A 15,643-nucleotide genomic window follows, 5' to 3' on the forward strand; every position below is an offset into this window, starting at 1 on the left:
CTCCTTCCAAGAAAAGGGCATGGCATTCATATAACATGCCTGAGGGAATAGTACCCTAGATCAGAACTGTTTTAGTTCCCTGTTGTCCATGGAGGCAAAACGATATTTCGGGGGAATACCCCACTGAAGAACAATGTCTTGGAAGACCTCTGAGTTCAACATCCAATTGTAACTGTCCTGGATCTGCTCAGACAGTCTGTCATTGTGTTCCTTTCTGACACTATATATACACTGCCTGAAGGAGAAATTTGTATTGGATTGCAATTTCCCAGGCCATCAAGGTTAATCTGCAAAGACAGTACGATTTGTGGACATGTGAGTAGGCTACACTATATCAACTCATGGCAAGGTAGAGATACAGAAAGCAATGGAAGGAACCAGACAGTCTGAGGACTCCTCAAGAGACACAATGGAAATGTCCAGGTCAGGCTGGGCAGCAGAAGCCTCATGTTTAGCCTTCTTAGGCTTCAGTTTTGGTAACAGCTGGATGTCAGGGCGAGAAGGCACAGACAACATGGTGCCATTTGTGAGCTCTGAGTTTTTGGTTTTCTAAACACATTTTCAAACAGGAGAGAGAGCTACGAAGGTTGCTGGGGGGGGGGGGGGGGCAAAAGACTGATAAATAACAGTCTTTGTAATTATGCTCTACTCCCAGGTAAAAAAGACAATTCAAATGGTGATCTCTGTGACGAATATGCCTCCCTGAGTCACATTTTCACCTCTTCGATGAAATGTACAATTACTTAAAAAGTAACAATATGAAGATGAGGAATGGTCCAAAATGGGGTACTTATCTGCCCAAAGGCTAAGAGGAAGCATTACAAATCATATGTCTGACAGACCAAAGATGAAGTAACATTCTATATTCAGGCTGACTGCAAGGACATTCTCAGGTAATTCACTCCCACACATCCCTTATGTACCACCCCTATTTTGGGTTTACGTCACACGTCAGACATATGGTGCGAGAAGTCATTCAGTCTGTGGTATGCCAGCTGGAAGTACAGCTATCCTTAGCAGGATAAAAGCGATCTTGGAAGGACAGTACCAAATACTCATATAAGTAATGTAGCAGGGAATGTTTAAATGGTTTATTAAGTCTCCATATGTGATTACCTGCACAAAAATTCAAATACAAAGATCAATCACACTAAGCAGAGAAATCCCACTTGAGGAATGGGTGCTGTATTAATTACAGTATGGCCTTCGGAAACATCTGTAACTGGAAGATATCCTGAAATGGCTATTGACTTGTTTCATTTCTACAGATAATTACAAGATAGTCATACTTCACTGTTTGGAATATCCGTACACCACTTCAGACAAGTCAATGACCACTTAAAATCTAAAATATTTTCATTAAAGGAAGTTAACCATTTCTTGTTTTTCATTAAGTAAGAACATTTTTATTAGTAAAAAAAGTCTTTAAAGAAATAACATTTCCATAAAGAAATTAACATGCCATTTTTGGTTGATTTTCAAATCCAAACACATGCATTTCTGTCTCCTGATTTGCTGCTTGTACTACTCTTACTTGAGCTAGCTTTTGACTTTTTCTCTCTTGAACTGCTGGGATTGTGCTGGTTGTTGTAAACCTGAATAGCTAAATCAAGGTGCTCCTGAGCCTTTCTAATTTGCTTCTGCAAGTTCTCCAAATCTGTGGGAATGTTCTCATCATTGCTCCCATACTGCTGTTCCTGGGCAATGTTTGCCTTATTTTGTTTATATGCCATTTTGGCATTTGATAATTCAGTAAATGGAATCTGCTCAGGCTTTACTGCAATGTTATAACCTGGGGGAGCTGATGGAGTAGGCCACATAAATGGGTAATTGTAAGCTGGTGAACGCTCCAGCGTGTTCCTTTTGCGGTTAAGTATGTCTTTAATAGTTCCAAGCCCTAAATGAAACATCTCCCACACATTCAAAATCAGGCAAAGGCAGCTCACACCATACATTAAAAGTAAGAAAATGGTCTTTTCAGTGGGCCTTGACACAAAACAATCTACCTGATGAGGGCAAGGCTTCCTCCCACAAATGTAAGATGGAATAACCTTAAACCCATACAAGAAGTACTGACCAAGAAGAAATCCTGTCTCAAAAACAGTTCTGGCAATAAGTTGCAGCACATACATTTTCATAAGTCCATCTTCCTGAATGCGCCTTCTCCCATCATGTCTTATTCTAGAATTAGCTGCCTCATGGCTATCATTCTCATTTTCTAGTCCCAACTCAGGGTACAACATGGGATCTTCAACATCGTCCTCTTCTGTTTCCTCTAATGCCCGGTGCTGTCGCCAATGCATTGAAAACATTTTATTCTTTGTCTTTTTATCTTTACAGCTTTCATCTTCCAACCTTGCAATTTTGTGAATGGCATACCCTAAGTACATTAGAGATGGTGAAGTTATCAGAATGATCTGAAATACCCAAAACCGTACATGAGAGAGTGGAGCAAAGCGATCGTAACAAACATTCTCACAACCAGGTTGCTGTGTGTTACAAACAAATTTACTTTGCTCATCATAGTATATTGATTCCCCACCTACTGCAGTCAGAACTATTCTGAAGACTATTAAAACTGTCAGCCAGATCTTTCCAACAAATGTTGAATGGTTATGAATTTCTTCTAAAAGTCGGGTCAGGAAGCTCCAGCTCATGTTTTGCAATCAGTTCTTCATCTAAAAACACAGAAAAACTATGATTAGTTTGGCAGTACTTAAATCACCCAACTGATAGCATTCATTGCTAATATCAAAACGACACCAACACATCAGTACTTACGTCTGTATGCAAAATAATTATTTCATTGTTAAGAAATATGAATTTCTCTTTTGCAATTTAAATAAATGTTGTGCCTGTTTTAGAGCAAGCTGTAAAACACTATATGAGACATGCAATTTGTGTTTTGTTTGTGCGTCAAACCCCATGGGATCTCCTGAGATGTCCGTTTTCTGCTTGGATTTTAGTCTACTCCCTTTAAAGTTTTGGTTCACGGAGCCAAAAACAGGGAGAGGCAAGCACAAAATAATGTAAAACACTGACATTACAGACATAGCTTACAAAATGTACAGTAACACAAGGAGCTTTCCTTAACAGTAAAGATCTGAAGAAACAGTTTTAGTAGCAAGTACCACTTTAGACACCTTCTACTATCCAACACTCTGGCTGACAGCAGCTACTTTCCACAGTGTTCATCTATATTACATTACCTTTCCATGGGATACAAGCAGCTAATTCACATGATTTACAAACAATGCAGCTTCATTTTCTAACGTATCTGTAGCGTAACAACTCCCAATGGCTTAAGGACAGTAATAAAAAATTAGAAGTTATGTACTCACCATAACGTTCCATCTGAGTAGGTGACTTCATTTGGATGCAACCTGTGGGTATCGGATCCGACCTCGGATCCGAGCCGGCATTTCAAAAAGCTTAGGCTCCGAGCTCCTAGCTCCTCCCTCTACCCATAATCCCCTGCCAAGCCCTAACTGACCTCAGATTGAGTTTGCCTATATAATACTAGAATAAAAAGTATCTAAATAGATGCATAAACTCTTGTTGTATAAAGGTCAGGGGGATGGAGGGGGGGATGGTTGCATCCAAATGAAGTCACCTACTCAGATGGAACGTTATGGTGAGTACATAACTTCTAAATCTGAAGTAGGCAGACTTCATTTGTCTGCAACCTGTGGGACAGAGTCCCCAGCTACCTAAATCTTGGGCGGCCGTCATGGAAGGATGTTCCGGAGCACCGCTGAGCCAAAGGATGCTCTTCCCCTGGAAACAACATCCACCTTATAATGAGAAATGAAGGTATGAGACGAGGCCCAAGTGGCTGCCGCGCAGATATCATCCAATGGCACTCGGGACTTAAACGCGGCTGACGTGGAAACTGCCCTAGTAGAGTGAGCAGTAACCCTTTGAGGAGCAGGCCTACCTGAAGTGTCATAAGCCTGCAGAATACAATTAGCAATCCATCTCGACAGTGTGACTTTGGAAACCGCTTGGCCCATAGCAAATTTAGCAAAGGAGACGAACAGTTGATCTGATTGTCTATGACCAGCCGTTCTGTGAATGTAAAAGCGCAATTGTCTATGAACATCTAAAGAATGCAGCTTATATTCTCCTTTGTTTTTATAATTGGGGAAAAACACAGGTAAGTTGATTGATTGATTAATATTGGATTCCGAAGAAACTTTTGGAAGAAAAGATGGATTGGTCCTGAGGCACACCCTATCGGGAAAAAAGGAGAGGTAAGGCGGTTTGATGCATAGAGCCTGAAGTTCCGACACTCTTCTGGCTGATGTGATGGCTACCAAGAAAGCAGTCTTCCAGGAAAGGTACTTTAGATCTGCAGAAGCTGCAGGCTCAAAGGGGGGAGCAGTAAGGGCCTGTAGAACTAAGGATAGGTCCCATGGTGGTATAGCTTCTTTGACCGGTGGCCTCAACAGAAAAACTCCTTTAAGAAAGGTCTTGCAAATTTTCGCAGTCATGAGGGGAGCTGACTCATGACCCATATGATAATGGGAAATCGCTGCCATTTGTACCTTTACCGTGGAAGAACTAGCCCCTTGATGAAAGAGGTCTGTTAAGAAGTCCAGTACCGCAGACATAGGTGCTGAAAAAGGATCTATACTCTTCTGGACCGCCCAAATAGAAAACCTTTTCCATTTGCTCTGATAAACCTTCCTAGTGGAAGGTTTATGAGCCGCCACTAAAATGGCCTTGACAGGTGACAAGATACCGGGAGTCCTAATCAAGGATGAAACTGGAGCAGCCAGGCTGCCAATTTCAGGGTGTGTAGATTAGGGACCGGGAGTCCTAGAGGATGGGAGATGAGATCCGGGATCTGATCCAGAATCCAGGGCGGATTCACTTTGTGAGACCATACATAAGGGAACCAGGGCTGACGAGGCCAGAACGGGGCAATGAGAATCATTCTGCTCCCCAAACTGTTGGCTTTCTGCAAGAGCATCTGCATCAGAGGTAGTGGAGGATAGGCATAAAGGAGACCGGGAGGCCAAGCATGCACCAGAGCGTCTCTCGGGGATTCCCCAGGTGGGGGAAGTAGAGCGAAGAAACCGTCGCATTTGGCGTTTGAGTGAGAAGCAAAAAGATCGCAACAGGGTTGCCCCCAGACGGCAAAAATCTTCTTCGCTACCAGAGGACTGAGAGGCCACTCGTGCGGGGAAAGAATGGTGCGACTGAGCTTGTCCGCAAGGATGTTGGATTTTCCCGGAATGTGCGTTGCTACAAGAAAGCGTTTGGTGGAAATTGCCCATTCCCAGACTCTCATGGCCTCTCGACAAAGGGGGTAGGACCTGGTTCCTCCCTGCTTGTTGATGTACCAGACTACCGACATGTTGTCTGTCTGGATCGCAATAGTCCCCGTAGGAAGAAGGCTGTGAAGTGCTTGCAACGCTAGGAGCACCGCCCTCATCTCCAGGACATTTATATGCAACGAGGTCTCTGAGGTGTTCCACGTGCCTTGGACAATCTTGCCCGCAGAATGCCCCCCCCACCCCACCCAAGGCGAGAAGCGTGCGTAGTCACAGTGGCTCGGGGGAATGCTGCACAAAAGGGTCTCCCTGCTAGAGGCTCCGGAGACTGGAGCCACCAAAACAGGGAGTCCTTGCATGCCTTGCTGACCGCTATTGGGCTGTTGAGAGAGGAGTATAGCGGGGACCACTGGACCTGTAGGGTCCATTGAAGAACCCGCATGTGTAAGCGAGCATGAAGAAGAAGTGGAATAGCTGCTGCCATTGATCCCAGGGCCCTCAGGACCGAAGCCGCCGTCGGAAACGGTTGTAGGACTGCTGTGATATGACACTTCAGGCTGGACAGCCTGTCTGGGGTGAGAAAGGCCCGCACTGATCTTGTGTCCAACCTTCCTCCTATGAAATCTATAAGTTGTGTGTGGTGCAGTAAAGATTTTTCCCAGTTTATGGTGATGCCCAGCCTTGTATAAGAAGGAAATAGTCCCTGGCTGAGCACAGTAGATGCCTTGATGATGCCGTTAGGAGCCAGTCGTCCAGGTACGGAAAGACCTGTAATCCCTGGAGTCTCAGGTGGGCCGCTACTACTGCTAGTACCTTGGTGAACACCCTGGGGGCAGAGGTGAGACCAAAGGGGAGGATCCTGAACTGGTAGTGGCTGGCTCCCAGCCGGAAGCGAAGGAACCTCCTGGACCGTCTGTCCATACGAATGTGGTAGTACGTGTCCTTGAGGTCGATAGAGCACATCCAATCGTTCTCCCGCAAGAGGGGGAGTATAGATTGTAGGGTGACCATCCGGAACTTTTGCTTGGTTACTGACAGGTTCAATAGGGAAAGGTCTAAGATAGGTCTTAAGTCCCCCGTTTTCTTTGGCACCAAGAAGAACCTGGAGTAAAACCCTGATCCGGTCTGATCTAGTGGGACGTGCTGGATGGCTCTTTCTACTAGCAGCTGCTCGATTTCGACAGCTGCTGCCTCCCTTTGGTCGGGTGGTACATCGGGGAGGCTGCGGGATCCGGGGATTTTGCTCAGGGGAATGGTATAACCTCTGGATATCACACGAAGCACCCAACGGTCTGATGTGATTGACTCCCAAGAAGTCAGGTGCCTCAAAAAACGCCCCCCGACTGCCTCCAGAGACGGACAGCCGGGCAACCCTTCAGGGCTGTTGCGTGGGTCTGTCAGAGAAAGGTTCTCTGGACCCAAAGTTTCTAGGAGCCCCTCTGCCTCTAGGACGGCGACCTCCCTGTCCTCCTCTGCCACGGAAGGACTGGTTATCCGGAGCAGGTTGGGACTGCTGCGACTTCCGGAACCACATCTTCTTCTGTCCCTTTTGGTTCTTCGAGAAGGACCTCTGGGGAGCTGAGAAGCGGACTCCGACGGCAGACAGCGTCTTCCCGTCCTTCTTGCTCTGGACTAACGTTTCGTGAACAGTTTTGCCAAACAAGGCAGAACCATCAAAGGGGGCATTCGCGAAAGTCACCTTGAAGGGCTCTGCGAAATCACAGTGGCGGAGCCAGGCCTGACGCCTCATGACTAGGCCCGCTCCGCTAGCTCTAGTGGCTCCCTCGGTAGCGTGAGAAAGTAGCCGCATAGACGTATTGGAAACCGCTCTAAGAGTGGCCATATGGGTTGAGTACACTTGTTTGTCCTCACCCGACATGGACTCTGGGGGGGATGCAGCGTACTCTTTAATCAGGTCCCGCTGCATCCTGATAACATGTGCCATGTAGTTCAGCGCTCTCAAAGAGAAGGTTGCTGAACTAAAAACTCGCTTCCCAATGCGATCCATCGAGCGGGACTCCTTGCCCGGAGGATGCATAGAGGGACTCTCCTGTGCTAACTCCCTCTTCGTGGCTGCAGCCATCATCATGGCATCTACCGGGGGGCTCTTGCTCCAGTGAGTGCAGTCCGCCGGGGGGCTCAGGATATGGTCTGAACACTTGGGTATAGGCTCAACGGTGTCCGGATCCTTCCATGCTCTGGTAGATATAAGGTCCACCAGAGGATCGGCAGGAGGGGACACCCAAGAGGTAGATGGGCCCTCCTCGAATGCCTCCAAGAACGCAGACTCGTCTGAGGAGGCCTTGGGGGCAGACCTCCCCCCCCCGATCCTTAACATTTCCATAATGTCTCCAAAGGAGATGTCTTCCGGGGGTGATCTTGGGGAGCCCTCCCCTTCATCCAAGTCTGTGTCTTCGTAATGGACTCTGGGGAGTCCATGTGCCTCCTTTTGCACTTACGCTTCCGAGGCACTTCCTCGGGGGGACTGTCCGAGGAGTCCTCTTCAGCAGCTAGATGTTCCAAGGGAACTACTTGGGACATCGAGGCGGGCTGTCCCTGGGACCGGCTGATGGGAGCCTGGCCCAACTGCATGGGAGTGCGGGTGGAGCCGTGGCAGGGACCGGGGTCCGTAGTCCTCAACAGCGCCCTTTCCACTACGTCGAAGGCCGAGGGGGGCCAGCTTCTCTAAGCCCCGAGAGCCGACCCCCACTCGGATCCGACGCATGGACGGAGTCGGAGCGAAACCGGCGGATCCGAGAGACCGGTGTGCTCCGACTTAGACGGAGCCGAAGACACACCAGCTCCCTCGGATCCGAGGCTCGGCCCTCGGCTCCGAGAGGTCGGGTCCGGCACCAAGCACTCAAGGGATGGGTCGGATCCGAGGTGCGCCGACCTATCGGATCCGGCCCACCCCGGATCCAACTCTGCCCGGCACCGACAGCTCCAACCCAGGGTGTGGGTCGGAGAAGGAGCCAAGGGGTGAAAAAAGGGGTCGAAGCCCCTCCCGGATGGGGGGGGGCTAAGAGCACTCCCATTTGCATTTGGGCCTGGATGAAACGCCTCATCATCCGGTCCATGTCTGCTTCGCTCATGGAAAAGGTGGATCTAGATGAGGCCACCGAAGCGGACCTAGAGAGCCGCCTCGGGGACCTCACAGAAGGGCTAGCCTCCTCCTCCTCGGGCCCAGAAGAGAACCGAGGGGAGTGGAGCCGAGGAGGAGGAGATCTAGAAGACACAGGGGAGGCCCGTTTAGACGGAGGAGCCGAACTTGAGGTCTCGGCTCTCCCGTTTGTGGTGCCTCTCCTTGTGTCTCTCCTTCTTCTCTTTCTCCTTTGAAGCCTCCCTCTCCTCCAGCTTTTTTGAGGGAGGTTGAGTCCCAGCCGGGGGAGGGGAGACCACAGCACCCGCTGAAGGCTGCTGGCTAGTAGGGGCAGAGGCCGGAGCCGCATCTGGAGGGAGAAGTCCCGCCAGAACAAGCTTCGACCTCTGCTCCCTTAAAGCTCGGGGGTTGAACCCTGCACAAATGGTACAACCAGATGACAGGTGTTCAACCCCCAAGCATTTAACGCACGGAGTGTGGCCATCCGCTGGGGACAGCTTATGGCCACACTCGGTACATTTAGAAAACACTGCCTTATGGGCTTCTGACATCTTAAGCCCTAACAGGCCTAAAACACACAGTACACACAAACACACAAACTACGCAAAACCTGAAGAAAAATTAACAAGATAGAGAGAGGAAAGCCTAACACATACACTCTAACTAACTAACTTATAAAAGTTTAAAGTTTTCAAAAAATTTTAGTCAAAACTCTTATCTGTAACCAGGAGCTCGAGGAGTCCGTTGCAACTTGAAAAGCGGCAAACGAAATCTGAGGTCAGTTAGGGCTTGGCAGGGGATTATGGGTAGAGGGAGGAGCTAGGAGCTCGGAGCCTAAGCTTTTTGAAATGCCGGCTCGGATCCGAGGTCGGATCCGATACCCACAGGTTGCAGACAAATGAAGTCTGCCTACTTCAGATAAGAAGTTATGTGCTCATCCTAACGTTCCATGTTTGTTGTCCATCTCGCCCTTCATTCTTACTGGTTTGGTTTGGAGCCGATCCTCGGCTCCAACTCGGCCAAATACTAAAGCTCGAAGTCTTTCATTTGGCTTGTGGCTGAACACCTATCCCATCCTGCAGTGGTGTAATTCCCCAGATCTTGTTTACTGCTAACCATAGTAATGCATTTACATGTGTCATATTTGTAGAATATAGATATAATATAGAAAGCCAGAGAAGCTCCTTGCCTAAGGAAAAAAACTCTCCTCCAGAAGCCCTGGGCTGGGGGAAGGCGGGAGGGCCATAAAAATGTAGGGCGAGATGGACAACAAACATGGAACGTTATGGTGAGTACATAACTTCTTTATGTTATGTTGTCTTATCTCGCCTTCATTCTTACTGGTTGGGACAGCGTCCCTAGCACCACATTTCCTGGGTGGCTCATGGGAGTGCTTTTTTCAGCACAGTGGAACCAAAGGTGGCCCTGTCCCTAGAGGCCAAATCTACTTTGTAATGAGTGATAAAAAGTATGGGGCCTTGCCCAAGTAGCAGCAGCACAAATACTGTCCACTGATAGTCTAGCTAGATAGGCAGATGATGCTGCTATGTGGCCCTTGTAGAGTGTCCCTTGACCTTGAATGGTAGCTCTCTTTTATTAGTACTGTAGATAAAGGTGATGCAACTTGAAAGCTAGTTTGAGTGTGATCTTAGAAACAGGCATACCTTTTTTTGCTTCTCAAAAGGAAATAAACAATTGATCAGTTTTCCTAAAATCTTTAGTTTTGTGTAACTAGAAGCGGAGTTGTCTGTGCACATTTAATTGGTGGAGCTTGTATTCTGCCTTGTTGCCATGACTGGGGAAAACACTGGCAGCTCAAGAGACTGGTTTAGATTAGTTTGAGAACACACTTTATGTAAAAAGGATGGGTTAGTTCGAAGAGATACTCTATCTTTATGGAAGATCAAGTAAGGAGGTTTGATTGATAGGGCTTGCAATTCTGAGACTTTCCTTGCAGAAGTAATGGCCACTAATAAAATTGTTTTCCATGACAGAAATTTGAGGCCGCATGTTGATGAGGGCTCAAAGGGAGGTAAAGTTATATATGATAGAACAAAATTCAAATCCCATGGTGATAGAGGCTCTTTAATGGGAGGTCTTAATAAGCAAGTACCTTTTAAAAATGCTTTGCACAACCTGTGTGACATCAAATTAGGAGTCCAGTCACCTATATGAAAACTACAAATTGCAGCTAATTGGACTTTAACCGTAGCTGCAGCAGAACATTCTTGAAAGAGCTCTGCCAGGAATTCAAGAATAGAGCTGATTGGGGCAGAGAAAGGATCAATGTCTTTTGTTGTGGCCCAGTATGAGAACCTCCTCCATTTACTGGAATATATCTTCCTGGTTGAAGCGTTGTGTGAAGATACTAAGATATGTTTCAATGCCGGTGTGAAATTATGAAGCCTGACTACACTTGGAACTGGAGCAGCCACACTGTCAATTTGAGGGTTTGGAGGGAGGGGTGGGGTGTTCCGGATGTATGATTCAGAAGGTCTGGAACTGGGTCCAGAACCCATGGTTCCTCCTGAAGATGAGGCCAGAGGAAGGGAAACCAAATCTGATGAGGCCAGTATGGGGCAATGAGAATTAGCCTGCTACCCAATGACTGGCTTTCTGTATGACTTTGGGTATTAGAGGAAAAAGTCCCAGGGGCCAATCGTTTACAAGTGCGTACCTTTGTGACTCCCCTGGAGGGGGAACTAGGGCAAAGTAGCTGCTGTATTTGGCATTCATGGGTGTTACAAAGAGATCACAGCAAGACTGGCCCCATTTCCGGAAAATAATCTCTGCTATCTCTTGTTTTAGGGACCACTCGTTAGGCATGAGTATTTCTCTGCTGAGTCTGTCTGCTATCACATTGGATTTCCTCGGAATGTGTGTTGCTACTAGAAAGCGTTGGGAAGATGTAGCCCATTGCCATACTCTGAGTGCCTCTTGGCAAAGGGGATAGGATTTGGTTCCTCCTTGCTTGTTTATGTACCACACCACTGCCATGTTGTCTGTCTGAATTACAATTGTTCCTAATAGAAGAGAGTCCTCAACTGCTTGCAATGCCAAGAGCACTGCTCTCATCTCTAGGACATTGATGTGCAAATGGGCCTTGTGCTCCTGCCATGTGCCTTGGACCGTCCTCCCCAGATAATGCCCCCCCCCCCACCATCTGGGAGGCATCCATGGTCACTGTCACAACAGGTTGTTGTAGGATAAAGGGGCAACCTAACGTCACTTGACTGGAAAGGAGCCACCATCGTAGATCCTTCTGGCATGACTCTGTGATTCTGATTTGGTGAGACATAGGAAGTTCTTGAAATGACCATTGAGAAAAAAGGAGCCACTGCAGAATTCTCATGTGCATCCTGGCTAGGGGAACTAGGGTTATCGTTGCTGCCATGGTTCCTAGAACTTTTAAGACCGTTTTCACTTTCACTTTGGTTCTTGGCAGAATATTGGAAATCTGTTGTCTGAGTAGAGAAACTCTCCCCACTGGTAGCTTCGCCATCATGGAGATGGTGTCAAGATCTGCTCCTATAAATGTAATATGCTGACATGGCAACAAGGCAGATTTTTCTGAATTTATTGTTATCCCCAAGTGAGAACAAAGTTGTAGTGTGGTTTATTTTGCCTGTTGTGGTACATGCCTGGTGGTGGTAGTCAGGAGCCAGTCGTCTAGGTACGGAAACACGTGGTATCCCAGTCGTCTCAAGTGAGCCGTGACTACTGCCATGCATTTGGTGAACACTCTGGGGGCTGTAGTGAGACCAAAGGGCAGAGTTCGGGATTGGTAATGACTAGCTCCCAGCTGGAAGCAAAAATGACTCCTTGATGGCCTGTCCATTTTTATATGGTAGTATGCATCCTGAAGGTCTATCAAGCACATCCAATTGTCTTTTCCTAAAAAGGGGAGAATAGACTGCAGTGTCACCATTCAGAACTTTGACTTCTTTACGGATTAATTTAGTTTATTGAGATCCAAGATGGGTCTCCAGTCCCCTGTTCTTTTTGGCATTAAAAAGAATCTTGAGTAAGTTCTGCATCCTATTTGCTCTGCGGGGACTCGACTCTTTTGTCCAGCAACTTTTGAATCTCTAGAGTTGCCTGTTCCCTTTGACTGGGTGGAACGTCTGGGATATTTCTGACGTGTGGAACGGGAAGGCAAAAGGGAATGGAATAATCTCTGGATATTATACTTTGTACCCACTTGACTTTTGTGATTTCGAGCCAGGCTTCCGGGTACAAAGAAAACCGCCCCCATGACTGCCTCCAAAGGACAGCAGATGGGTCTCCTTTCAGCAGCGCTGGAAGGGTTGGCTGCGAAAGGAATCACAGTCACCCTGATATTGTGGACCCCCTCTGCCGAGTGGATGACGTCTACCATTACTACTTCCCCCTCTGCTCCTGGGGAAGGATTCACCTTGTGCGTCTTGAAAAACTTCCTGGGATTTTTTTGAACCACATTTTACCACCCTTCTGACCCTTAGGATAGGGTCTGGAAGGTACGGAAAAACGTACTCCAGTGGCAGAGAGAGTTTTCCTTCTTGTTCAAATCTGGTGAGTGTGTCTTTGACTTTTGGTCCAAATAGTGAGGAACCATCAAAAGGGGCGTTGACAAAGGTAGACTTGAAAGGTTCCGCAAAGTTACACAAGCGCATCCAGGACTGTCTCCTTAGGGAAAACTCCTGAAGCTGCTGCCCTACTCACTTCATCCACTGCATAAGAAATCAGTCTCATAGAGGAGTTCACTACAGAATTTAAGGTGGATAGCTGACAGGATACCTTATCTGAGACCCCTCCAGTTAATGTACCCTGAAGTGTATCTCCTAAGTCTTTCAGGAGATCCCTTTGAAGTCTAGTGAAGTGCGTTAGGTAGTTCAGAGATCTAAGGGCAAAAGTCGCTTCCCATACCTGTCCATCGTTCGAGACTCCTTGTTGGGCAGATGGACAGATGAGGACGCTTTGGAAAGTTCCTTCTTAGTGGCTGCTGCAGCATCTACACTACAGGGACGCCTTTTGTAAGAAATCCTTTGTCTGCTGGAGCTGTAATAAACTTATTTGGCCTCCGAGGTACCGGTTCCATTGCATTTGGTGACTCCCGCGCCTTTTGACTAACTAGTTCCATGAATTTGTCGAAAGGCAGAGACACCCGGGTGGCTGAAGGTTGAGAATCAAAGGCCTTCAGGTACACCAATGGGTTTTCAGCTGCCTCTCTGTTTAAGGATTTCTAGGATATCCGCAAAGGAGACATCCTCAGAAGGCGACTGTGGGGACCCTTCTGACTCCTTGAGGTCAGTGTCTGAGGTGACTGACTTGTCTGGTGAGTTCAGGTGATTTCTCTTACAAAGTCTCTTCCAGGGAGCCTCCTCAGAAGGGTATACTGGAGAGGTCTCGGAAGAGTGTTGTTCACCCAATGGGGCACCCTGAGGCTTGGAATCTCTGCTGTCCTGTGGTTGGGGTGATGCTGAGACAGAAGCCAGTGCTTTAGGGGGAAGAATGCCAGTATGTTTGTGTCGAGCTGTAGGGGGGGACAACACACTCTTCATCAGCTCAAAAGCCATTCCCCAGGCTCTGAATAAGCAGAGGGAATCCCAGGCACCATGGAGGCCTGCTCCGAACCCAATGTAGGAGCTGAGCTCACCAGTGTCAAAGCCACGAGAGACAAGCCTGGACCTGACTGGAGAGCTTTGGCTCCTAGACATCCCGGACGGCACCGACGATGTCGGAGCAGACAACAGTTCCGAAATCCCCACAGTGGGTCTCGGCACCGAAGATTCTACTACAATAGGTAGCAGATTCTGGCTCCTATGTTCCAGCTTGGCTCGGAGGAGGAATTAACGAGGACGAAGAGTTCTTTATTGGCTCTGAAACCGACTGGGTTGGTGCCAAGAATAGTTTTGCCAGCGCCGGCGACTTCAGCAGTCTGTGCAGTCTGGGAAAAGGACTACAATAACAGGTTACAAACATAGTGATTGGAAGCACTTCTAACTTAAACAGTGCTCCAACAAGAAAGCACATCAAAACCCTAAAAGACATGGGTTAGGAAATTTAAACAGGATAGGAGAAAATGGCCTGATGAAAAGAAGCGACGGCCAACCACAAAGCCAAAAATGGCGATATATACATATATATATATATATATATATATATATATATATATATATATATATATATATATATATATATATATATATATGGTTTCATATGAAACCATCGAATTTCCATTCCGTCGAGCCTAACATGATCCAGACAAAAACATCGCAAACTGACATCATCGAAATGTCAATTCATCGACGTTCATACCATCGACAAGTGAAGTATGGAAGTGTTATAGTGCCATGAGCGCTACCATGGGTGAAGAAGTAGCAAAACACTAAACATATGGACATATAACTTTCTTCACCCATGGCAGCGCTCATGGCACTATAACACTTCTCTGTGTCGATGGTATGACGCCGCATGAATTGACATTTCAATCCCATTAGTCTTCGTGTTAGGAACTCTAAAAAAAAAAACGCATTTACAGTAGCGAACTTAATCTGACTCCTCAACTCGGTGTTTGGAAAATAGTGTAAACCGCGCAAACCATGTTGCTTATTGTAGTAACATTGCAGTATGTACGGACTATAGTCATAACTTGTATGCTGTATGTTGTGCACTTTCCATACAGTTGATGTTGTGAATGTCGACGATTTCCGTTTTCGCTGCTTTCTGCTTTCGATGTTCTCGTCTCGATGTAGTAATTCTCGATGTAACGTAATTTCGATGGTTTCATATGAAACCATATATATATATATATATATATATATATATATATATATATATATATATAATCTCAGAAAAGCACGAACAGCAAATGTGAAAAAAAACACTATAGGATAATATATGTAACAAACTAATATTGAAACAAATTACGAGTAAAGGGTCTATAATAGAACATCGAAGTTTCAAAACTTTGAATGTTCTAATATTGACACTTAATAAGCAAAAGCTGTAAATAGCGAAGTTTGAGATAACTGAATTCTTTCCTAGGGAAAGAATTAGGTTGTCAGCTCCTGTCGCTTCGCTGTTTTCAGCTCTGCGGTGGAAAGTTATGGTCGTGTTCAGGTAAGTGTGCGATTGTGTGGTCATGAGGGTTAGGGTTAGGGAGCGGGTCAGGTAAGTGTGCGAATGTGTGGACATGAGGGTTAGGGTGGGATAGGCGAGTTAGGGTTAGGGCGCGGGTGAGGTGTGTGTGCGACAATGACGGACGTTAGGGTTAAAGTAAGTG

At 46.8% G+C, this 15,643-nt stretch overlaps 1 protein-coding gene across 1 annotated transcript in view; it reads right to left on the reverse strand.

Annotated features, from left to right (window-relative positions):
* Positions 1 to 1,383: 1,383 nt before the first annotated feature.
* GJC1 (gap junction protein gamma 1) overlaps positions 1,384 to 15,643 on the reverse strand; it is a 306,831-nt gene continuing 292,571 nt past the window's right edge. Inside the window, exon 2 of the mRNA XM_044055107.1 lies at positions 1,384 to 2,678. Within this exon, the coding sequence (XP_043911042.1) occupies positions 1,479 to 2,657 (1,179 nt within the window). The 5' untranslated portion in view covers positions 2,658 to 2,678 and the 3' untranslated portion in view covers positions 1,384 to 1,478. The remainder of the gene's footprint in view (positions 2,679 to 15,643) is intronic.

The sequence above is a fragment of the Protopterus annectens genome, chromosome 13.part0 (genome assembly GCF_019279795.1).
Source record: "Protopterus annectens isolate FY-2018-M chromosome 13.part0, PAN1.0, whole genome shotgun sequence".
NCBI classification, from domain to species: domain Eukaryota; kingdom Metazoa; phylum Chordata; order Ceratodontiformes; family Protopteridae; genus Protopterus; species Protopterus annectens.